General features: G+C 44.0%; 3 protein-coding genes across 3 annotated transcripts in view; 1 reads left to right on the top strand and 2 right to left on the bottom strand.

Annotated features, from left to right (window-relative positions):
* The window catches only part of frzb (frizzled related protein), a 102,062-nt gene that overhangs the window by 27,546 nt on the left and 48,374 nt on the right, over positions 1 to 26,142 (bottom strand). The window lies entirely within an intron of this gene.
* Positions 899 to 24,199, top strand: pde1a (phosphodiesterase 1A, calmodulin-dependent; the record flags this gene model as incomplete). The annotated part of the gene is made up of 15 exons (XM_083776756.1): positions 899 to 993; positions 2,163 to 2,189; positions 3,114 to 3,230; positions 3,825 to 4,007; positions 5,137 to 5,203; positions 6,685 to 6,801; positions 7,057 to 7,197; positions 8,508 to 8,608; positions 9,881 to 10,006; positions 10,145 to 10,249; positions 10,871 to 10,991; positions 18,545 to 18,626; positions 21,551 to 21,671; positions 22,608 to 22,789; positions 24,150 to 24,199. The coding sequence occupies 15 exons, from the start codon at positions 899 to 901 to the stop codon at positions 24,197 to 24,199; spliced, it is 1,635 nt and encodes a 544-aa protein (XP_083632882.1).
* LOC310866399 (formyl peptide receptor 2-like) lies at positions 12,591 to 13,679 on the bottom strand (the record flags this gene model as incomplete). The annotated part of the gene is made up of 1 exon (XM_083776005.1): positions 12,591 to 13,679. One exon carries the CDS (start codon positions 13,677 to 13,679, stop codon positions 12,591 to 12,593), a length of 1,089 nt encoding a protein of 362 aa, XP_083632131.1.

Genomic DNA, 26,142 nt, shown 5'->3' with positions numbered 1-26,142 from the left:
GTCTGTGCTGCTGTGTTTGGAGCCCAAGCAGCTAGAGAGAGGTCTGTTCTGCTGTGTTTGGAGCCCAAGCAGCTAGAGAGAGGTCTGTTCTGCTGTGTTTGGAGCCCAAGCAGCTAGAGAGAGGTCTGTTCTGCTGTGTTTGGAGCCAAGCAGAGACAGGTCTGTCTGTGCTGCTGTGTTTGGACAAGCCAGGTAAACTGTGCATCTTGCTTCTTCCTCTAAAACCAACCGAGCAGGACTTTATACTTCAACACGTTTGACTCCACAGCAAAGTATTGTGGGTATATATACTGTATATCAGTGAGTGCAGCGACACGCCACATGGGCCTCAGCTGAACGGAACCCTCTTCAATCAGATGTCTGCTCAAATCAACAGCATGGAGGAGGTAAAGCTTCAATTATGACACGAAACCTAAAAGAAAATAGAGCACATGTTCACGCTCATGGCACAGCATAAATTGACACACTGTGAACTTGTAGATCTGCCATTTTTTAGGAATAGCCAACGTAATCGCAATAATTTTTAGAAGGATTGTCACAATCGTTTTTAGAAAGAAAAATCATGATTTAATCCGTTATAACATAGCAGGAATACCCGATCCACAAGCTTGTCCATCGTCTATTTTTTAAATCAGTATGCTGTGTCATTGTCCATAGTAGCCTACACAGTATGTGATTGTCTGTGGTGGTGACATTTCCTAGTACAGTATATATAAATTGTATCTTATTCTTATCTGTGTCGTAATCTGATCTTTGCAAGTTTGTGTTCACTTAACCTAAAACATAAATGTATTTTTCATTCACATGTTCCAATGTGCAATGCCTTAAAAACATAATAACAATCATGCAATTGTGTCAATTTGTGTGTAATAATAAATAATCTAAATGAAAACACTTGATGCTGGTGATCCAGGCCAGCATGGAGGCGGATGCACTGGGCTTCCAGCAACAACACCACAACCAAGACAGAGTCTGGGTCCGATTCAGGGGAATGTGAGTGTACACACACACACACACACACACACACACACACACACACACACACAAATGCTTACCATTGACTAGCTTTTTTCACAGATGTGTTCATAAAGGTAGTACATAATCAATTTGTTACAATCCAACTCCCTTGGAAAACTTTGTGACAGCTGCTTAAAGTTGGGGTACGATTAACAACCTATATGCAGAAAAAAAGGAAAACAAAATCATTATGCTTTAAGTAGCATGTAACTGGTCAAATTAGCAAATTAGGAGCCAGGTTAATTAGGGGATTTTTCAAGTAGTAGTTCATTTACAAGAAAACACAAACAATTTGGAGATGAGAGTTTCTACCCGACAGCAACAATAAGTGAGATCTTGATGAATGAGTCTGTGAGATGAAAGACTGTGTGTGTGTGTGTGTGTGTGTGTGTGTGTGTGTGTGTGTGTGTGTGTGTGTGGGGGGGGGGGGGGCCGGGGGCACACCTTAGCGCACAGCCGCGGACAGACGAAGCTGACGCCCAACGTCATTCCGGCTTTTTAGACAGCTGGTGGATGGAAAATAAGCTCCACCCCCGCGGCGACGCGGAGGAGAGCGTTTCCGGGAATCTGTCCGTCGCGTCAGTCAGCCGCGGAGGTGGAGCTTCTTTTCCATCCACCAGCTGTCTAAAAAGCCGGAATGACGTCGGGCGTCAGCTTCGTCTGTCCGTGGCTGTGCGCTAAGGTTTGCCTGCGCTGTGTGTGTGTGTGTGTGTGTGTGTGTGTGTGTGTGTGTGCGCGCGCGTGCGCGTGCGCACAGGAACGTGGCTACATGCGTCTAATCTATTACAATTCTATTTCACTCTGTCCGTCTTTACGTACTGTATAGGGCTAAACCACAGCTGTCCACCAGAGAGAGTGTGTGAGTGTAGGTGGTCCTCAAAGTTTCTCCGGCACTGGCAGCAGTTGCCATAGTAACATCAGCAACGAGAGAGAGAGAGAAGGGATGGGGACAGAGAGAGAGAGAGAGACTACTGGTCATTGTGATGTCAGTACACACAGATACTAAACAGAACTACCATTGACTACTATTGAATCATTTGAAAAACAAATGTCGGATGTATAACCTTTTAGTCTTGACCCATTCCTCTATTCCCAATTTACATATTGTATTTATGTCTTTTGATCTGGTGTCTGTACTCTTACAGGCAGAAGTACAAATGTACATCACAGAGGTAAGACACACACACACACACACACACACACACACACACACACACACATTGATGCCTTTTTGGCCCAAACCAACACACACGGACACAGGTTGCCAAGTTGAACACATACAGATGCAGCAGGGAATTGCATGGAATCGTCTACGTGTGCAGAGTGGTGATCTCTTTCGTAGTAGAGATTCTGAACTCAAATATCATCGATAATGGGGTTTGTATTTAACTCTGACAGCCCTCTGACAATTATTTTCATCGTCATCATGCATTTAAGGTTCCAGGGGTATCCGACCTAGATTGCCAACGGAAGAGACAGAATATCCATCAGTCACTTAGTTTTAACACATTGCTGATCATTAAAGTTCACCAGGGAAGATGGTGAAATATCATACCTACCGACAATGAAGCGGATATCTATCCTTCCTCGTGGCTACAACACAGTGATGCACATGAGCCAACGGTGTCCCTTTTGACACAACATTTGGATTGTTTGATTTGCCACGGCTGTGTTTGGGTGCGGCCTGCAGCACACAGGTGGCATCATTCCAACCTGATAGAGCAGTGGTTCCCAAACCTTTTCATGTCAAGGACCCCCAAATTGACACTAATTAGCCCGCGGACCCCCTTTGAAGAGATATATGCCAGGGACCCCCATAAGAGAAGATTTTTAAGGCTCTAGCAGTGATTCTCAACCCGCATTAATTTCAAGGCCCCCCAGTTTGACATGCATAAGTCCCCACATTTAATGTAATTTTAAACTTTGGGACCCCAATTTATATTGTAAAACAAATGTTAATTTAACTCTGAGAGTGTACAAAGGTCGCAGTTAACTATGGAATCGTGCATTTCCTGTATTGGTCGGGCACCATATATGGTGCCCAACTGCCCATGTCTCATGACATCATGTATTCACGTTGTTTGTTGTGCACACAGTTTGAGATGTCTGCTGCATCAGATGGAGCAGGGAGCACAGATCGACCAATCAGAGCTGAGGACAATCATGAGACAGGCTGTCAGTGTCCTGGACGAAGTTTACACTGAAGAAACCAAGTGGGTATTTATTTTGATCATACATCCATTGACCATCCATCCAGAGTTCATTGTGACCGAAGGTCGCAGATAACTATGAACCATACATGGGCATCCCCAATCCCTGTTATGCCCATATATGGAGATCCTTGACTGTGATCAATATTATATTATATTATATTATGCCCATATATGGGAATGCCAATATATGATCATATTGTGACAGTTCACGCAAAGGTCACAGTTAACTATGGAATCATGCATTTCCCGTCAGTCAGTCAGTGTATCACTCAAAATCCCCATACATGGGGAAAGCCCCATATATGGTGCCCAGGTCTCGTGACATCGCATGCGACCTCGCCACCCGGGTGTCTTACTGGTTTAGTTGACTAGGATGTTGATATTTAGTCGACTAAGACTGGTCTAAGACTAAACAATTTTAGTTGACAAAATAGGACTAAAACTAAATGGTGGGGCAAAAGACTAAGACTAAAACAGAATTTGCTGTCAAAATGAACACTGACCATATCCATCCATCCATCCATGCATCCATCCATCTTGTTTGTTTGATTGTTGATTGGTTGTCTGGGTTGGTTTCCGCCCCGCCCCCACCAGGCGTCTATTGGACACAGAGGATGAACTCAGCGACCTGGAGGTGGAGTCTGTTCCGGGCGAAGTGCGTGATTGGCTGGCCTCGACCTTCACCAGGAAGATGGGCGTGGTCACGCGTCAGCCAGAGGAGAAGCCCAGGTTCCGCAGTATCGTCCACGCAGTGCAGGCTGGGATATTTGTGGAGAGGTATGGAACCACGGCCCCAGAATGGCTGGCCAATGTTGAAGCCGCCGACCATACTGGTCAAAGCTGGTACTGGAGGCGGATGAAATACATGCACGAGCAAGAGAGTGGGGCACAGTAGCACAGCTGGTAGTGCTCTCGCCTCACAGCTAGAAGGTCTTGGGTTCGATTCCTGCTGGGGATGCTGTGGGCGCTGGGGGCGTGCTCTCTCCTCCACGTCATTGGTAAAGGGCCTTTCTGTGTGGAGTTTGCATGTTCTCCCGTGTCCCCTAGGGTAGGTACCCCCACATGTTCTCCCTATGTCTCATAGGGTAGGTAGGCCTACCCTCACAAAAAACATGCAGTAATCCTGGTCTCTAAAACTGCCTCTCCCTGGCCAGCCGAGGCGCCTGATGGAGGGGAAAGGAAGTTAAGGAACTGGTTGGAATAACGTGTTCCTTCCATGTCAAACCGGGGAAACTCCCCACAGGTGAAAAGAAGCAGCATTGAAGGAAGCATGAGGTCAGTCCGTTGCTCTCCCCAGGTTGGCAGAGGGAGTGTAGAGCCCAGGATTAGATAAAATGGGTTAGAGAGAGAGGGAGAGGGAGAGAGCCGCTGGGTCTTTGCTTTGTGAACGTGTGAGGTGACATGACAGATGCCACAAGAGCAGTGCGAGGGGTACACACATATGAGCCAACCAATCATATCGACGCTCCAGGTGTGTGTGTGTGTGTGTGTGTGTGTGTGTGTGTGTGTGTGTGTGTGTGTGTGTGTGTGTGTGTGTGTGTGTGTGTGTGTGTGTGTGTGTGTGTGTGTGTGCGTGCGTGCGTGCGTGCGTGCGTGCACACGTTAATAGTTGTTAATAGAATGGCCTCAGTTTTTCTGCTGGAGGTAATGATACATGAAATCAACTGACAGTCTCCCTGGGAACAAAAGAGAGAGACAGACACAGAGAGAGAGGAGAGGACAAGCTATGTTCTTTAGGTGCAAATCTATTTGATATTTCTCTGTCCGCTAATGTACTGTGTGTGCGCGTGCCTGCGTTTGTGCATGCATGTGCGTGTGTGTGTGCGTGTGTGTGTGTGTGTGTGTGTGTGTGTGTGTGTGTGTGTGTGTGTGTGTGTGTGTGTGTGTGCTTGCGTGTTGTGTGTAGAATGTACAGAAGGACATCCAACATGGCTGGCCTGGCATACCCCCCCGCTGCTCTCACAGCACTGAAGGTAGGTTTCTGAGTGTACCTCAACCATAAGAAAGGCTAGATTGCTCACCCGCACTGCTGGCCAATGGAGAGCGACGTCGCTACGTGGCGGCCATCTTACTGGGGTGCAGCATAACATTGTGTCTATGGGGCATGTAGTTTTTAAATAACCATAACTTGCTCAATTTCCAACCGAATTTCAAATGGTTTGGTTTGTTATAAACGTCTGAGACGTCTGCATACTTTTATGCTTTTATATAAAAAATAACATGAAGCAGATATTAAGCATCCTGAATCATAGCCTAGAAATCCGAGTGCTCAGATCAGCCGACGCAGGGAAGCTGGAAGTAGCCTCCCTAAAAAACTGGGACCAACGCTCCGCACGTCCTAAACTCTTCTCCCTTCTGGCTCCAAAACTATGGAATGCACTTCCCATTGCAATCAGAACTGCAGATTCGCTTCCAATCTTCCGCCGCAGTCTGAAAACACACCTCTTCAGACTCCATCTTAGCCCATAGCACTTGACCTAGCCTCGACCTCCTACAGGCATATGAAAAGGCTCAATTTACAGTATATATCTTAGATAGCATTTTTATGTAGACTTAGAGAGCAGTTTATGTAGACTTATAGCATTTTATGTAAACATAGCACTGTATAGTATATATATTGCATTGTTTAATTATATAGACTTTCCACTGTTATGCTCTTAGCTTACGTATGATTCGTGATAACTACTTCGTATGTTTTTGATGTATTGCTATGCTTTTTATTCTTTGTTCTTGCTTAATGTAAGTTGCTCTGGATTAAGATCGTCTGCTAAATGCCTAAATTGTAAAATTGTATATCCACGTTGATAACGTTTGTAATAAGCCAATCCGTTTGTAACTACGTCAAGATTTGAATATTTATAAGTTATATATATATATATATATAAGTTATGCATATTTTTGTTTGAGCTGCCATAGAACATACTGTACTGCAGCAAGATGGCCGCCGGGTGAACTACATCGTACACTCCGCCTTGAGCCATCTAGCCTTTATATATGTATAAGACACCTCCATTCTCAGAGTGAATGGGGTCCTTAAATAAAACCATAGAACCATAGTGGACTCAGAATATGCTGTAGTGTCGTAGTAAATACGTGTCATATTATTCTGAAAACCTGGAGACTCGACATTATGATCAAAATTAGAAAATGATAATGGTGTGCAAAAAAGAAACACACATACCCGGATACATTGATGACCCCTGACCCCTGTATTTACTTATTGATGACCCCTGGGTGAAGCATTGTGATACATTGATGTGTGGAATTGGTTGTTTGTCTGCGTCCTCATGATGTGTGATTGGTTGCTTGTCTGCGTCCTCATGATGTGTGATTGGTTGCTTGTCTGCGTCCTCATGATGTGTGATTGGTTGCTTGTCTGCGTCCTCATGATGTGTGATTGGTTGCTTGTCTGCGTCCTCATGATGTGTGATTGGTTGCTTGTCTGCGTCCTCAGGAGGTGGACCAGTGGTCCTTTGACGTGTTCAGCTTCCATGAAGCCAGCGGAGAACACGCCCTCAAGTTTGTGCTGCACGACCTCCTGACCCGATATGACCTCATCAACCGCTTCAGGGTAGGTGGATGTATTTGGTGCAATTAAAGATGGAGTTTCCCCCCTAAAACATTATAGGAAAGGAAGACTTTTTTCAAAAGACTGTAGGCTACAGAAAGTGTTAAAATTATGTTTTTATGTGGCCACACCCACCACCCACCAGTTCATTAAGTATACCTTGTTTGTTTGTGTGTGTGTGTGTGTGTGTGTGTGTGTGTGTGTGTGTGTGTGTGTGTGTGTGTGTGTGTGTGTGTGTGGGCGTGCGTGCGTGCGTAGATCCCGGTCCAGGCTCTGGTTCTGTGGGTGGAACAGCTGGAGTGTGGCTACAGCAAACAAGGGAACCCCTACCACAACGTGATCCATGCTGCGGACGTCACGCAGACCGTGCACTGTTTAATGCTGAGCACGGGCCTTATGGTAGGTGTCAGGAAGCACAGGCCTTATGGTAGGTTTCAGGAAGCACAGGCCTTATGGTAGGTTTCAGGAAGGGAACCATGCACATGAGAGAAAGAAGACCACAATATGATCATTTGAAATAGCTGACCACTAACCTCCCTCATTAACCCAAAAAAGCCGTAAAAAAGTATATTGTACAGAGAAGGCGGGGTCCCGAGAGGATTCCCACCCTGGAGAATAGACTTTCAACAACACAAAACAGCCTTTTTTTTTGCAGCGTAGTAGTTTTGTTTATTTTTACTGAAGTCGGGAGCCCACGCACGGCAGTGGCATTTTCTGTCAATGTGCAGCAGAGGAGCGCAAAAGTCAGAACATGAAATTGTTCGGCATGAGGAGACCCATACTGTATGTATGTAACCGATCTACAAGCTCACACATCGGCTGTTTCTTTACAATGTACAATACAGGCATTTAGCAGACGCACTTAATCCAGAGCGACGTACAGTAAGCAAGAACAACACATGGTAATACAAAAAATACATAATAGCAAAGAATCATAAGTAAGATAAGAACCTAAAATCCGCCTAAAAGACTACTGTATATAAGTTATGTTAGCCGATCTACAAGCTCACACATCCGCTGTTTCTTTGTAATGGATGCATATTATAGGCTTTAAGTGCCGTTGTCACCATCACCATTTTACTTGACGATTCGTTACATATTGCGATTAACAAATTATACTTATTGCACGAGGGCGCTTGTAACACCAACTACACCAGTGTTTGTTACCCGCTCTCTGATTACATGACATCTTTAGAGAGTCCTGTATGAGTTCTCTGGTGACGTTTGAGATTACTGCTCGTGCTGAACCGTTTCTCACACTGGTTACAGTTGTCACCTGTGTAGGGCTTCTCTCCTGTATGGTGATATTCCTGTCTCTGGTGATATTTGAGATGACTGCTCTGACTGAAGCTTATCACACATTGTTCACAGGCATAGGGCTTCTGTCCTGTGTGAGTTATCTGGTGACGTTTGAGATGACTGCTCATGCTCTGCTATTTCTGCTGTAGATATGTTTGAGTTGGACAGGAAAGACATCTGGGATGGAGAATGAGGAGAGGAAAAACATAAATAAAATGTTTTAAAATAACATGCCAGCTGTGTTGTATTATTATTACCAACTGACTCTAAGTAAAAGTGTGTGTGTGTGTGTGTGTGTGTGTGTGTGTGTGTGTGTGTGTGTGTGTGTGTGTGTGTGTGTGTGTGTGTGTGTGTGTGTGTGTGTGTGTGTGTGTGTGTGTGTGTGTGTGTGTGTGTGTGTGTGTTTTCAGCATTGGTGCAGTGAGCTGGAGATCCTGGCCATGGTGTTAGCAGCAGCCATCCATGACTTTGAACACACTGGAACCACCAATAACTTCCACATTCAGACCAGGTGATGCGCACGCACGCACACATACAACACACACACACACACACACACACACACACACACACACACACACACACACACACACACACACACACACACACACACACACTTTAACAATTTATTTATGTCCACACAGAGGAAATTGCATACAAGGACATAAATAGTTCAGGTGCAGGAAAGTAACATCAACACAATCAAGGCATAATGTGTACTCACTCCTCAGTCACGATACAACGAGCATGTCATGTCACCCAGCATTCCATGGTAGCACAAGTAGTGTATGGCATTCTAAATTCGAACCCCCCTCCAACAACCAGTCTATGTATGGCTATCTCCCAGGGTGGACCACCAGAGGAAACAATTTCCCAGTCCAATCGTGTATAGTCCCATCGGCCCAAAGTCCACCCACTGTTTTTCCGACAGCGGACGGACACTGCTAGAAGGCCAGGTCCAACGCCTCTCTTCCCGGTAGCTGCTAATGGGAAGGGTCACCAGGCAGCACCGGCTGTCGGTATACTCCATTGGTGAGCACTGCAGTGCCGTGTTGTATGCACGCTTGCGATGGTGTTGAAGCACACAGTTGGGTAAGGGTTGCAAATGCATCTTAAATCTGCACCCACTATATCAGGGTTCCCCCAATAGGCGGCCCGCGGGCCATTTGCGGCCCACGAATTGCGGCAAGAATTTCTTTCTTTTTTTTCTTTTTTAAGGGTCCCAGATATAAATGGCATTAAATGGGGGTCAGTAGCCTATGCATGTCAAACTGGGCATCCTTTTCAAATGGGGTCTTGCCCTGAAAATGAATTTTCAGGGCAAGACTGAATTGGGGAACCCTGCACTATATTAACGGTGGTAGTTACAACGGAGTAGTTTAACGTCATGCTCAGGACACAAGTTATGTATGTCCACATACAAGGAATGCATTGCATATACAGGGACACAAATATTTTGCCGTAACTTTAGGCCAAGACCCGAAATACCGAAGTATGTGTGTGTCAAATAATGGCTCCAGGCCTCCAGCAGTGTACAGCAGGCTACTTAGCAGGTCACACAATGGACCACTGATACAGTATACAGGTAGCCTCGCGTAGCGATACTAATATCACTGTGTGAATATTAGTCTTGTCCCTCTCAGAATTAGATTTATTTTCTCGCAATGTCCTGCCCCATATTTGCATACTGGGGCGAACACACTAACAGCATTACAACACCAAAACACTAAATGACTCAATGCTACTAGTGTGTGCATGATTGGTTGGTTCTCCTGTCCGTCAGGTCAGAGGTGGCCATTCTCTACAACGATAGGTCAGTTCTGGAGAACCACCATGTTAGCGCTGCCTACAGGCTGATGGCAGAAGAGGACATGAATATTCTGATCAACCTCAACAAGGAAGATTGGAGGTAACGCACGCACACACACATCCCTGTTACGTTAACATGGCCACGATACGATAACTAGGCCTATACTTTTTCCTCCATATGGATGGATGCTAACATTTGTGTGATGTGTGCGTGTGTGCGTGCGTGTGTTGTTCTCAGGGAGCTGAGGGCTCTGGTCATAGAGATGGTGATGTCCACAGACATGTCCTGTCACTTCCAGCAGATCAAGTCCATGAAGAGCACTCTGGCACAGAGCGGGTCAGTGTGCACTCTAACACTCTCAGCAAACAAAATGGTAGGAGTGCACACCAAGAGTAGGGAGGTGCTGACCACGGGAGACAAACTTTATAACAGAAAGGAGAGGTCGCACAACTCGTAGTGCCGATGCCAAAAAATACTTTTTATTTACCAACGTTTCGACAAGCTAGTTGCCTTCTTCAGGGTATAACGAAACCCTAACACTCTGGCACAGAGCCATGGGTCAGTGTTAACCCCTAACACTCTGGCACAGAGCCATGGGTCAGTGTTAACCCCTAACACTCTGGCACAGAGCCATGGGTCAGGGGTTAGGTTTTTTTTTTATAATAATAATAGCCGCCAACCCACCACCAAAAGTATTTTGTTCCGGGGACTCCGCAGACCCCACAACGCTGGGTTGAAAATGCAGAGGTCAAGACAGTGACGTATCACGGCCACAAAGCACATGACCGGCGCTTCCACCTACTCTGCATATTCCGTCCGGTCACAGAGTTGGGCTTTCCAAATAGGTGGGCGTGTAATTCTCCCAAATGTAATAATAGATGTTCTGTTTTTGAATAGCCAATCAAATGTGCTATAGCTAAAATGAAATCTAAAATAAATGACGTCTGTCTGTCTTTCTACCAGGGTTGATAAAGCCAAGGTGCTGTCGTTGCTGCTGCATGCGGCGGACATCAGCCACCCCGCCAAGTCCTGGACACTCCACTACCGCTGGACCCACAGCCTGATGGAGGAGTTCTTTAGACAGGTGCAACACATTGATTGATTGATTGATTGATTGATTGATTGATTGATTGATTGATTGATTGATTGATTGATTGATTGTGACCCAATTGTGGGTCACAGACACGAAAAATCCCATTTTCTTTTCATGTTTAAAAATATAAATGGAAAAGATTATTCTTTTTCAATGTGAAATATTTGTATACATTATAAAAAATCCCACCCATGTGAAGTGAGGAGCGCTCTTATCATCGTACATCATGACGTAAAACCATGTGTAGGATCGAAAAGGCCAATTTGCTCGTCCACATACGACGTAAATTCTCCATTCATTGTCAATGGCATTTCATGTTTGTGTTCTATAGCTAAATCTACACTATAGCTGAATATAGGAGGCCTTCAAAAAACAACAAATCTAGAACACATATTCATCCATCCATCCATCCATCTTCAACCGCTTATCCGTAGTCAGGTTGCGGGGGCAACAGCTCCACCAGAGAGCTCCAGACGTCCCTCTCCAGAGCAACATTAGTGACTTCCTCCTGGGGGATCCCGAGACGTTCCAAGACCAGTGAGTCGATTAGGCTCCAACTGCGTCTTTGTCTGCCCCCAGTGGGACGTGCATTGAGGTCTCCTCCCAGTGGGACGTGCCTCGAGGACCTCCCTAGGGAGACGCCCAAGAGGCATCCATACAGATGCTCGAACCACCTAAGCTGGCTCCTTTCCAGGCGAAGAAGCAGCGACTCTACTTGGAGTCTCTCTCGTGTGACTGAACTTCATGCCAGCCACCCGTCGACCGTCGTATTCGCGACCTTATTCTTTCGGTCATGACCCACACTTCATGACCATAGGTGAGAGTAGGAACAGATTATGATCTGCTCTATCCACTCTTAGTCTTGACGTCAAAATATCTACGTTAAATCACATTTCCATTCATTTGTGCACCCTGCTAATGCATGGTTGGTTGTGGGAGTACAGTGTTGACAGACAACCCCTCCTTCAGCCAATCAGCGTAACAACAAACATGACTCTAGTTTTCTCTAGTCTCCACTCAGTGAACGACACAATCCCTGAATAAAAAACCCTGATTGGATCCAAAATCTGGACCCTGCAAATACATTGATTTGTCAGCGTAACAAAAAAAGGGATGTCATCTTGAAGAGTCACCCCTCTCTTAGAGAAACAAATAGAGTCCGCAACACTGTTAAGGAATAATGCAGGGCGGAGAAGGTGTCCAAGTGCAGACAGTAGAAGCGGAGGCAGGATCCAGGTTTTATTGTGTTTCAATATTTTTTATTAAGCAGACAAAGACATGGACAATACATTAACTTATGACACATGGACACAACATACGACACTTAACCCATTCTGGGCGGGAACCCCCTTCTGCAACAGTAATTTTTTCCTCTCTATTAGACACTTGAAGGTTCTCTGGGGGTTTAAATCAGAGTCTATAAGGCATTCATGAGATCAACCATAATCCCAAATGGGTTGACAGTACAATAACAGGACAAAAACAAAAAGTATATGCAGATCATAAAATAAAAATACATATTATCTTATATTAACAACAAAAAGTCCATGAATTCAAGTCTCCGTAGTCAGAGTTCGGCCTGGTTCTCGGTTAGGGGCTCGGGTCTTCGGCTGCAGGCAGGGTGTTACCCTGTATCTCACACAGGGCGATCTCTAGATGGGCATCAGCTGGGTCTGTGGGAGTGTTGCTCTGAGGCGGCTCTTCAGTGAAGGCTTTCTCCAGAACCTTTAGGATGGACCTCCTGCCGAAATCCTGACCCATGAACACGGCATACAACAGTGGGTTCAGGCAGCTGTTGAAAAGTGCCAGGGCGTGGGTTATGGGATGCCCGAACTGAAGCACAAGACCCAGTGTGTCGAAGGGACTGTAGTCAGAGTAATACACAACATCAATCAGACGTATGATGTGAAAGGGGGCCCAGCACAGGAAAAATATGGTGATAACGGTTGCGATGATTTTGAAGGAGCGACCTGATTGGCTGACCAGCGAGCGATTCTTCCTGTGCCGGTAGACGATGACAGAATAGCAGGTGATGATGACGGTGAAAGGGACCACGAATCCCACGAGAAAGTTAGAGATGATCATGACCCCATAGTGAAAATTATCACGAAACGGAAACAAGATGATTTGAAAGGTGTCGCACCAGATGTCTTCATCAATGTTGACTGAGTCCACAAAGATGAATTGAGGGATGCTAAGAGCCAAGGCCAGCACCCAGATGCCCAGACTCACCCAGGACGCCTTTCTGACGGTGCGATGGGTCCGGGCCCACACTGGACACATACACTGGACACATTTGTCAACACTGATGAGCACCAGGGTGAAGATGCTGGCATACATGTTCAAGAAGAAAACCATACGGTTCATTTGGCACATGAACCAGCCAAAAGGCCAGTAGTTTTCCACTATTTCCGCTGCAGAGTAGTGCCACTCCAGAGCTTTACTTGTGATTGCCAGTGGCAAGAACGCTGTAGCCAGGAAGTCAGCCACAGCAAGGTTGAGGTACCAGACGGTGCTGGCGGTTTTCTTCATTCGGAAGCCCGTCGCCCAGATGATGACACCGTTCCCCAACGCGCCGAGCACAAACACCAGGCTGTAGATGACCACGGACATGATGGGGATGGATTTGACTCCATCCTCACCGTATCCCGCGCCGCTCCCAGGCAGATTCATCTCCATCGTCCTATAAAAACCTAAGAATAACAAAACAATTAATATACAGTAAGGTACATGCTTTGTTTTAAAACGCCATGTATTATTATTACAGGTAACATATTTAAATGGTGCCTGGAGATTTGTATTGTTTACGGTGCTGTATCAACACATTTAGCTGGGGACCCCCTGGAGCCACCTAAAGGACCTCCGGGGGTCCTCAGACCACAGATTGAGAAGCGCCGCTCTAGGATTCAATAAGACTCAATACTACAGGATAAATACTAGAACCTAAACAATAACAATATCATCATTCAAATCATGACAACAAGTCTGTGATATCACAATATGAAGGGAAATAAATCAAACTTTCTTTACTATGTCCATCCTGGCTTGTTTTTATGAAAACAAACATCTTACAAGATGTCTTACATCAGCCAGATTACGTATATAATAGTTACCCTAAACAAACATTAAAAGTCTATAGACTTGGCGGGGGACGGGGAATTTATAATTAGGCTCTATAAACAAAGTCCATAGACTTGGCTGGCCAAAAGAAATGTCTATATATTTAGGCTTAGTCATTGTAGCTTTATTATTTTGCATTTTCTTTTTGAGAAAAAAGGTAGTCTGCGGGAAAAACAAATCGTCATAGTATTTGTCGACGAAATCAACACTGTCCAAACAGTGTTGCAATTTTTTCCAAATTTGTTCAAAAATAGCAGATTGGGAACCTCTGGTTTAAACAACTATATTCTAGATATCAATCATTACATCCCATAATAAAGACAATAAAATAAAAACATATACGGTACCTATTTCAGTGTGAGACGTCAGCCAGAGAAGAGACTTGAGTGTGGCCAGAGAACAGTGAAGAGGCAACTTTATATATGTGTCGTGTGTGTGTGTGTGTGTGTGTGTGTGTGTGTGTGTGTGTGTGTGTGGCGTACTTTACTGCCTTTGTTTTCTCAGTTATGCGTAGCACTGTCCTAAGACAGTAGTGACTGTATCTTTATCTGACCTAATCAATCAACACACCCAATCAACACACCCTCATGTCATGTGACATGCAACATGTCTGTTTCCTAGTTATAGCTGTAGACAGGTATGTGTAGTCTGTCTTTCTGTCTGTCTGTCTTTGTTAGTATAACCAAATGGACCGCTTGTTCATTTGTACCTTGAAACACCTAGAACTGACTGACACCACATTCCAATCTGTATATTTTTTTGTCCTACACAAAATTCCCTTGAATGGAGAATTCACGATAAGTGGACGAGCAAAAATGTACGTCATGTGTCTGAGCAAATAGACGTGTTATGTCAGGATGAAGTAAGATGATGATAAGAGCACCCCTCGTGTTTAGTGATAGAGAAAAATCCCATGTGCCCACAATGGACTTTTTTTCCACTGGATCATTCTCACATGTCCGGAGAATTTCGCAGCTCAATTTCTTTTCTTTTGTTTTTTAGGAATATATACATTTTTTTTTATAACTTTGTTTATTGGTTTTTTTTCACAGAAGCATTATTTAAATACTGAGTTTGAAAAATAATAAATGGTGGCATTGACAGCTTCTCTTAAATAAACCCCACAAGTATGACATAAAAGAGTAAACACAACCCCAAAGAAAAAGGACAACAGAAAACAAGACAAACCATCCTTAAATACAAGATCAGTAAAAGTTGAAAAATAAAAGGCAGACAAAAACAGACAAAACAACAGTACACAACATCCTATAAACAATCATAGTTACATGATACATCCATAATCCAATACAATACAATCCATACAATCCAATCACAGTATAAGCTACTTTTAAAACAAAAGTCCAGCAGACTTCACTCATCCCCAAGCAGAGACGGATTCAAATTCTGAATGAATTGAAAGAATGGATGTGGCGCTGAGTATGGGCTCAGCGTTGGATTCCTATTAATAAGATGTGCATTGCAAAATGTGCCAATGCAAACTGTCACTTTAGATCTGTGGCCAGAGCTGACCTGCTGAGTTAACATAGAGGTGTGAAATGGGACACTTCTCTCTCTCAAAGGGAAGTCAGTACACCAACTGTTACTAAATCTACTAACAAGTTGTAATAATCCGTGGAATGTAATTATTGTAAAGCAGTAATGTCATGTGTTGAACTGCTTATAATAGTGGAGTATAGTAGAGGTTAAAATGTCCTGTCCCAACCCTCACAGCAGGGAATCTGATAAGGAACTCCTTTCTCTCACACAAGCCAACTCACAGCAGGGATGAGCACATCTCCACTGTCCTGAGCACATGTACTGGATTCACTTCCTGGTTCCACAGCAAGTACTGCCTGGAGGTGACAAACAGCCAGTAAGCTAACCAATGGCTGGGGGCCTGACACAAACAGCCAATCACAGGAAAGGCTGATGATGCTCCAAGGCAGAACAGAAGTTAAATAATCTAGCATGGGTTCTCTTGATTCAGTTCCTAAGCAAAGAGGGAGCCATGCCTCGTGTACATTATGCACGATGACCAGCCCTGTGTATATCACAATGCACAGCAACTAAGCAGCCTCACATAGACCAATGGTAAATATGAATTCATGCAATAACTAAATGAATAATGATCTATGTGTTGTGATGTGAACCTGTATTGACAAAATGTATTGTATTGTGAATTCTTGTCTTATAGGTTCTTTACCTAATCTTTAACTAATCAAACGGTTACTAAACTAATCACTAATCTAAAGGCCTGAACAAGGGCTATAACCACTAACCCGATTTAAGACAGCTAGGCTCGTTGTGTTAAATGTATGTTATGAAATCATATAATAAATATATATAAAATACAAGGAGTTATGTTATTTTAGATTGCGAATGGCCTAGATTCGAGTAAATACTTTGACCCAATGTGAAGAGCTGATCCCTTTCAGAGGGACTAGATAGCACGGTTATGTTATCAATTAACAAAGAAAACTGTAGCAAACTATAAATCTGAACAATGGACCCCATATCCTCCCAGACCTATCGGAAGAACCATTCAAGGAGAGTCTAATCTTCTCCAGTTTTACACAGTACAATGTGTCCCTAACCCAATGAGTGTGAGAAGGGGAAGTGGGCGATTTCCAGTTGGTCAGAATTAGTCTCCTAGCTAACAGAGTGACAAAGGCCAAAACATCCCTGCAACGGTTCTGAGGTAAAAACACCAAACAGGACCCCCAAAGGTGTGGGCTCCACTCTTTGCCCGACTATCTTTGATAAGGAATTAAAGATATCGGTCTAATAATTTGTGTAGAGAAGGGCAGAGCCAGAACGTATGGATGATATCACACTCAGGAGACACATCATTATATATTCTAGACAACCTGGCCTTGGTGTAGTAGACACGGTGTAGTAATTTACATTGAATAAGAGCATGCCTCGCACAAATAGAGGACCCATGTACCCGATGTAGAATTGTATCCCAAACCTCCTCAGTTATCTCCTCTCCTATATCCACCTCCCAACGAGCCTTTAATGAATCCAAAGACTCTGTGCGCAAACAACAAATCTCATCATAAATACATGAGATCGCACCCTTCAAGGTTGGCAACGGAGTCAGAAGGGTGTCTATAACAGAGTCATTAGGTAAATTTGGAAACGTGGGAAATGTTTTCTGAACAAAACTACGGACCTGTAAATATCTAAAAAAGTTCTGTTTGGGAAGTGTATATTCGACTGAGAGTTGCTGAAAGGATGCAAAGACCTTCTCCATATATAAGTCCTTAAAAGTATAAATCCCAAGACTTTTCCAGGTTGAGAAGGCACCATCTATCAAAGAGGGGTGGAAAATATGATTGGCTGCTATTGGGGCATTGATAGAGAGTGAGTGCAATCCGAAATGGCGTCTAAATTGGATCCATATTTTTCTTCTTTCTACTTTTTAACAATAGTATTTTTAGTGTATAGGGCGGTTGAGGAGAGAATGGGAGAGTATGTTAAAGCCTTCAGTGACACTGGACCAGCCGAGTTTGCCTCCATAGCTAACCACGTTGGAGGGGTTCCGCTATTTCATATAAGATCCAATATTGGAAGATCCTAATGTTGGAGGCCCAGTAGTAAAATCTAAAGTTAGGCAGAGCCATTCCCCCAAGAGATTTGGGGCTCTGTAGGTACTGCTTACGCAACCTCGGCACCTTCTTGTTCCAAATGAATTCAGAGATCATACTATCTAATTTACTAAAGAAGGTCAGGGGGAGAAAGAGGGGGATACATTGGAACAAGTACAAGAATCGAGGGAGAATGTTCATCTTAGCGGTGTTAACTCTTGCAACCAAGGATAAGTTGAGCAGAGACCAACGGTCAAAATCTTCTTTGACTCTTTTCATTAAGGGAGCAAAGTTAGTTTTATATAGATCGTCATATTCACGCGAGACATAAACTCCAAGGTACGTAAACCCATCAGGAGCAATCCTAAAGGGGAAGTTGTGAAGAGGGTATGTCCTGGCGGCTCTATTAATATGGACATTTTTTACAGATTTTGCCCCCTATGATAGGGCCCCCCATGATATCTATTTTTCGGTTTGTGTCTCGTCAGAGGTATAATAAAACATGTGAAAAGGATATTTGTTGTGTTCCGGCACTTTTTATTTTATTTTTGAGCCTTGCACCTAAAAGAATATACTCTTCTAATTTGTAATGTTGCGGGTTGTCTGCCTCTGCAGACTTTGTTCCTCTTTTCTTTTTTCTCGTGAAAAGTCATGATGATATATTAAAGAAGAGTACATGAAGTTGCCATGTATTGCTGTACTTCAATATAACTTTGAGAAATATTGTTTATGATTCCATAAACAATATTTCTCATCAAAAGAAAAATCAATCAATCAATCATTTGTGTGACTGAGTGAAGCGTTTTATAAACCGATGATTGTGTTGTTTTCCAGGGCGATAAGGAGGTGGAGCTTGGACTTCCATTCTCTCCGCTCTGTGACCGCAAAGCCACCATGATTGCCCAATCACAGATAGGTAAGAACCACCATCGGCCAATCAAAGATATGTAAGAACTTCCATCGGCCAGTCGCACATCAGCCTCGTTCCCAGCCTTACTCATCTGTGAAGAGAAACGCCTGGTCACGAGTCGACCTGAAGGTCATTACACACTGGCGAATTAGCGACGCGATATATTCGTGCGAATAATTCGCATTTAAAAAAAAACTATTGAAGTCCATGCAAGCTTCCACATCAGTGGCGAATGTGCGAAAATGCAACCGTTTTCGCTTTTATTTGTTCGCTCTGGTGTCGTATTTTGCAGAGATTCGCAGGCGAACTGCAACATGCAATATTTCGCATTTTCAGATCGCTTATTCGCATCGCGTCGCTAATTCGCCAGTGTGTAATGACCTTGAGGCAGAGAGAAAGGCCTCGTCACGACCTAAGGCAGAGAGAAAAGCCTGGTCACAACCTAAGGCAGAAAGTGCCTAGCCGGAAGTGTCGGGCCGGAAAACATCCGTCAGATTTATTTCTCCCGGATACAATGTTTTTCGACCAATCACAACACAGCCTACTTGTGTGCAACGCGTAAGTTGGCACTCGACAGAGTGCAGTTCTAGTTACTTGTTCTAGTTACTTGCGCAAGTAATAGTTTTTGTCCAGTGCTTCGATGCGTATGTCGCCGTTTGATGTGTATGCGCCGTGCCAGCGTATGACGTACATACATGTATACATAGGGGCATTACCTTTAATCCTCCCGACACTAAAACATAGCGTCATTATGTCACCATCGAAAACCAATTACACCCTGGCATTGAGTCCTTTAATCCACATCTTTATTACGTCATCATTGATATACCAGTTATACCCTGACGTCATATGCTGCTACGATACATACGCATCAATCGGGGCATACGCAAAGTAACCACAGTATACCGCTAATCAACTTACAAATTACATATACATACAGTAATTTCCTTTAATCCACCCGACACTGATTGACATCGAAAGTCGTCACTCATCCGTATTAATTGCAACATTACGTAATTGATTGTTGTTAATTACGTAACGAAAGAATGAATTTGAAATGCTTAAATAGTATTACCTCCATGTTCTTCAATAGATCTCAAAATAGTGTCAGACGATAAAGATAAAGACACGTGATGTGTCCAAAAAGTAGGTAGGAAGCAAATAGCTAAACCTAATAATTCAATATTTCAAACGTTCTTTCACAGAGAAGCTGAGATTTGACAGTTTGTAGCGGTTGTCAGTACTTGCGCGCTCTGCTTGCGCAGTAGTAGGCCACTTATAGCCTACTTGTGTGCAACAAGCAAGTTGGCACTCGACAAAGTGCAGTTCTAGTTTTTCCCTGCGATGCTGTCGATGACGATAGGCGCATGCTCTCTCTTTCTTCAGCCTCTTGTACAGTAAACAGACTCTTCGTATTTGTCAATGCGGTCTATCACTATCGTGTCGCAATGTTGATTTTGACAGCAATCTTTTATTTTGTTTTAGTCATAGAATTTAGTAATTTAGTCATATAATTTGAATACATTTTCATTTAGTTTTTGTCATAAGAAATTATTTTAGTCATCTGAAATATTTTAATTTGAGTCTAGTTTTAGTCGAGTAAATCTACGGTTGATTTTGGGGTTGATGGAGGCTGTAAATAGCTGATCTACAAGCTGCAATGTGTTGTGAGCTTGTAGATCTGCTATTTTCATTTTTGTATTTAGTTTTCGTCAGTAAAAAAGGTTATAATCGACGAATTTTTTTCGTCAGTTTTAGTCGCGTCGTCAGCATACTTGATGCTGACATTGGAGCTGTGAGCGGCTATAGCTGTGCACTGTGCTCGTGTGCAGGGAGTATTAGGAGAGGGCTCAGAGGCTCCTGTGTTGAGGGGTCAGGAAGTCAGATGAGATGTCCGTTTTCACCGTACTGGTTTTTGACTACCACTTAATCGTAACAGAAAGATCACAGGATCTGAACGTAAAGGAGGGCGGAATTATTCCACAAATGTAGTCGAGGATCCTTTAGGATTTTACCAATTCCGGTTCCCTTCAATGACTCCAAATGGTTCCAAATGGACCCTTTAGCTGAATTCCAAATACCCCAAAATCTTGGCCACTCGCTCACTCACTCTCGCTCACTCCAGCATGGCGGTGTTACGGCGAAATTGGTGATCTGCTGCTGAAATATGTGACAATCGTATATAGACATCACATTAACGTCAGTGTACTGTCCGAACGTAAATCATTGTGGTTTGTTTATTAGCAGGGTTCAACCTAGCTGTATTTTAGGGCACATATTTTAAAGTTATGTGAAGTCCACAAGATGGTCAGCAATTTCACCGAATCACCATAATAACGACATGCTGGAGTGACAGAGTGTGAGTAGGGATGCTCCCGGTCTGATTAGATTTTGAGCATCTCTGATACCGATTTTTCCCGATCTCATATTTATATTTTATATAACATGTTTATGCCATATCACAATAGTACAATATCCCAAATCACGGAATATATCCAGTCTAATATCATGATATGGATATAAATTGTCTTTTGGCTCCCAATCCGATTCCGATCATTTGAAAATGACGTGATCGGCCCCGATTTCCGATCACCCGATCCGATCGGGACAGCCTTGTGTCTTTAGAGGTCTGTAACTCTGCGAGTGTACAATTGTAAGGGTCCATTTGGTTCCGTTTATACACTCTCAGAGTTATGGTGGTCCTTGAAATAGTTTGAGAACCATCAGCATTATTGCAATTGTATACTATAGCAGACGTGAAGTCCACAACATGCCAGCTCTGACAGTGTGATGGAAAAAATATTATCCGGTTCCTCGATGTTGGGCCCGCTTCCTCGGATTCTTCTGGTTCCGTATCCTGACCCTAGTCGAGACGAGTTATAAACTATTTATTGAAACAATGCTACATAATTCTGTCTGCCTGTCTGCAGGGTTCATAGACTTCATAGTGGAGCCAACCTTCAGCGTTTTGGTGGACACGACAGAGAAGGTGATTTTACCTCTGGTAGAGGAGGAGAGGAGAGCACGGGAGACTGGCCAGAGGATAGCCAGGTAAATACCGCTGTAGTTACACCACTGTACCACCAGGGGAGCACTGGAGACTGGCCAGAGGATAGCCAGGTAAATACAGCTGTAGTTACACCCCTGTACCACCAGGGGAGCACTGGAGACTAGACAGAGGATAGCCAGGTAAATACCGCTGTAGTTAAACCACTGTACCACCAGGGGAGCACTGGAGACTAGACAGAGGATAGCCAGGTAAATACCGCTGTAGTTAAACCACTGTACCACCAGGGGAGCACTGGAGACTAGACAGAGGATAGCCAGGTAAGTTGGTAACATACTACTGTAGTTACACCACTGTACCACCAGGGGAGCACTGGAGACTAGACAGAGGATAGCCAGGTAAATACCGCTGTAGTTAAACCACTGTACCACCAGGGGAGCACTGGAGACTAGACAGAGGATAGCCAGGTAAATTGGTAACATACTACTGTAGTTACACCACTGTACCACCAGGGGAGCACTGGAGACTAGACAGAGGATAGCCAGGTAAGTTGGTAACATACTACTGTAGTTACACCACTGTACCACCAGGGGAGCACTGGAGACTAGACAGAGGATAGCCAGGTAAATACAGCTGTAGTTGCACCACTGTACCACCAGGGGAGCACTGGAGACTAGACAGAGGATAGCCAGGTAAGTTGGTAACATACTACTGTAGTTACACCACTGTTGACCCGATCTTCGCTCCAGACGGCCTTTGGCTCGTGCACTCGTGTTGATCCATTGGTCCAGTCTGACAGGAAGTACTAATAATAATTTTCAATTCACGCATTTAGCAGACACTCTTAATCCAGAGCGATTTACAGTACGCAAGAATAAGAACTTATAGTAGTATTTGTAGGCCTATACCGCTTCTCTCCATTGATCCAGTCTGACAGGAAGTACTTAGTAGTTCTGTACCGCCTCTCTCCATTGGTCCAGTCTGACAGGAAGTGGTTCTGTCACCGTGGAGTCGGTGCAGAGACACAGTGGTCGCCATGGGAACGGCGAGGACGGACAGACGAACTTCGCTCTGTCGTCGGTGGACCTGGAAGCTCTGCGGCTGCAGTTCACCTCCGTTATCAACAGCAACAAAGACACCTGGAGGGAACTGGCTGAACAAGGTGTGAGCGCACACACACACACACACACACACACACACACACACACACACACGCACACACACACACACACACACTGAGATTAAATCTGAGATTAAAAATGAGATTAAATCGCCAAAGCTAGTGGCACAATACAATAACACACACGTGTGTGTGTGTGTGTGTGTGTGTGTGTGTGTGTGTGTGTGTGTGTGTGTGTGTGTGTGTGTGTGTGTGTGTGTGTGTGTGTGTGTGTGTGTGTGTGTGTGTGTGTGTGTGTGTGTGTGCGTGTGTCTGCGCGCGTCCACACATGAAGGGCGGCTGTGGCTCAGGGGTAGAGTGCCTGGATGGTAACCGTAAGGTTGCCAGTTCGAACCCGGGCTCCCCCAGAGTTACTGTCGAAGTGTCCTTGAGCAAGACACTGAACCCCTAATTGCTCCCGATGTGCTAGTTGGTGCCTTGCATGGTTTCCGCTGCCATCGGTGTATAAATGTGTGTGTGAATGGGTGAATGTAATGCATGATCTCTGTAAAGCGCCTTGGATAAAGGCACTATATAAATGCACCATTTACCATTTACCATTTATGAAGAAACGGCCAATAAGGAGAGAGGACCGTCCCCAAACAGAGCAGAGGAGGCGGACTCCAAAGACCAATCAAATGCCTCTCCCATCTTCAGTAGCGCTGACAGACAGGGAGCCAGCCAATCACGGAGTGCCTCCCCCGATGAACCCGCCCCTCCTGATCAGCTGACTTTGAACGGTGGGAACTTTAACCAACAGCGCGACACTTTATAATAGTGATTAAATGATATCTTGAATAACTTGATGACCAGCAGTCGTTCCCTATGGAGACACGAGGTATACTCTTTGTGTCTCCATAGTGAACCACTGCTGGTCATCAAATAGCTTATGAATGCATTTTCTTTTAAATAAAATACATGGATATCCATGAGTAATCGATAGAGGGAAAAATATATATTTTTGGGATGAACTATCCCTTTCATTTACAAAACAAAATGTACAACAGCAAGGTTCCCAGTTCGATCCCTGTGGGCTCCCCCAGAGTTAGTATCGAAGTGTCCTTGAGCAAGACGCTGAACCCCTAATTGATCCAGATGTGCAGGTTGGTGCCTTGCATGGTTTCCTCCACCATCGATGTATGAATGTGTGTATGAATGGGTGAATAACATTCATCCATGTAATGCACAAAGAGGCAAGCGCCCAAAGGCGCCAAATAAATGCACCATTTACGAGTAAAATCCTATCATGTTTAGTCGACTAAAACTAGACTAGTCCTTGAAATGAAAGAATCACTGGTTTAAATAATATATTGAATTGTTGCATACCGTATGTCACCTGTTGTCATGGTTACTATCATTGCAGGAGAGGAAGAAGAAGAGGACGTGATGCAGAACGCCACGACATTGCAGTGACGCCGACAACACGCAGTGGACTGTAATTCTATCAATACATCACCTACTGCCAGTGGACTGTAACTCTATCTATCAATACATCACCTGCTGCCAGTGGACTGTAACTGTATCTATTAATACATCACCTGCTGCCAGTAGAATCTAACTGTATCTATCAATACATCACCTGCTGCCAGTGGACTGTAACTGTATCTACTGTATCAATACAACACCTACTGCCAGTGGACTCTAACTGTATCTATCAATACATCACCTGCTGCCAGTGGACTCTAACTGTATCTACTGTATCAATACATCACCTGCTGCCAGTGAACTCTAACTGTATCTACTGTATCAATACATCACCTGCTGCCAGTGGACTCTAACTGTATCTACTGTATCAATACATCACCTGCTACCAGTGGACAGTAATGTTCCACTTCCTTCTCCTCTTAAGCTCAAACCACACCAATGGGTCGAGAGACGCAACAAAGCGGTTTTAGCGTTCGTTCCTTGCTGTGTGATATGTCCTGTTGCACGTGGGCGCATGGTGACGCATGTCGTCGCCAAGTCGACCCAAGTGAATCAATTGGTTCAATTAAATGGTTGCTTGCAACTACATGAGTTTACTCGCAACCGTTTGGTTGCAAGGAGTTGCATGGCATGGCGACCCATTGCTGTGGTTTGGGCCTTACACAGTGGATCTCAACCTGGGGGCCTGGGGCAGGACCTCCTATCCTTGGGGGGGCACCAAAGATGCCCTCGTCTGTGGTAAAAAATGTTTACAGGATAATTCCGGAGTAGTGCCTTAATCTGTCATTATATCCAATAATGAGTGGTAGAAGTGAAACATTACATAACATCCAGAGCGCACGCAGCTCTGACCGTGCATGCCGGGTCTTAGGCTAAATTGCTTATTTTGATCGCTCTGAATTATTATTATTATTTTTCTACTCATTTCATCTGTCTTTCATAATGACCAGTAATGACAAGTTGTTGCACAGTGTTTCGTAACAAGGTGAGTGAACCTAAGACCCAGAAGGCATGCTCTGAGTTGAAAATCCACTGGTTGTTGGATATAATAATATCATTCAGATCATGCTAAGAAAAGCGCTGGTCCGGAATTCTCCTTTAACCCATATGGTTGATACTGGTGTTTTTTCTGTTGTCTGTTACGTGGGGAAAGCTTTTCAACCTATGTCTTCATATAATTGCTTCTACTATTGCGTATGGTAAAAGGGTATACCATATTTCTTCTACGCTGTGTCTCATGTACTGTAGAAGGGCTGTGGACACTTCATACCAGAAACCTGCATACCAGTGGCATCACATTATTATGCAGGGTTTTTGAGGGGTGTTAGCCTGGCTTTTGAAATTATGCCATATATGGCAGCCAAGTGGACTTGGGGTTACAATGTTTGTTTAGAGAACATAAATTGTTTGTCAGCCAAGCATATGGACTTAAATGTTTGTTTAGGGCACTAAATGACGATGTGAGACATTATGGCCGATATAAATACAGTCAGTGCCCCTCTCCAGTCTCCACTGAGCATTTTTCAGGCTATTAGACGTCTAAAATACGTCAAAATGACTATTTATTGCTCAGTGGGTCACTTCACACGAGTGTGATTTTTATTAACACGATCGAGAACTATGGCATTACAATACATCATGCTCACTTTCCAGGAATAGAAAGCCTGACGTTAGCTTGGATTCCCCATCGATGATGTCACTGGTAAGTGGGTTTCTGAACTGTCCTGCAGACGCAGTTGACAAAAATCTATATTATAATCAGTATTAATGAGGACCAATTACACGAAGATAGGTTGAAAATGGCTGTATTCAATGCAAATACACTGTGGCCCTCATTCATCAAACGTGTGAAGTATATCTACTTTTGTACGCTAGACATTTATCACTTCCTCCACCGGTGATGTCACGGTAAATGCAGTGCGGGAGCTGTG

The sequence above is a fragment of the Protomyctophum parallelum genome, assembly GCF_964188405.1.
Source record: "Protomyctophum parallelum genome assembly, chromosome: 11".
NCBI lineage: Eukaryota > Metazoa > Chordata > Actinopteri > Myctophiformes > Myctophidae > Protomyctophum > Protomyctophum parallelum.
The sequence above is the reverse complement of the archived record's forward strand: the minus strand, read 5'-3'. Positions and strand labels throughout refer to the sequence as shown.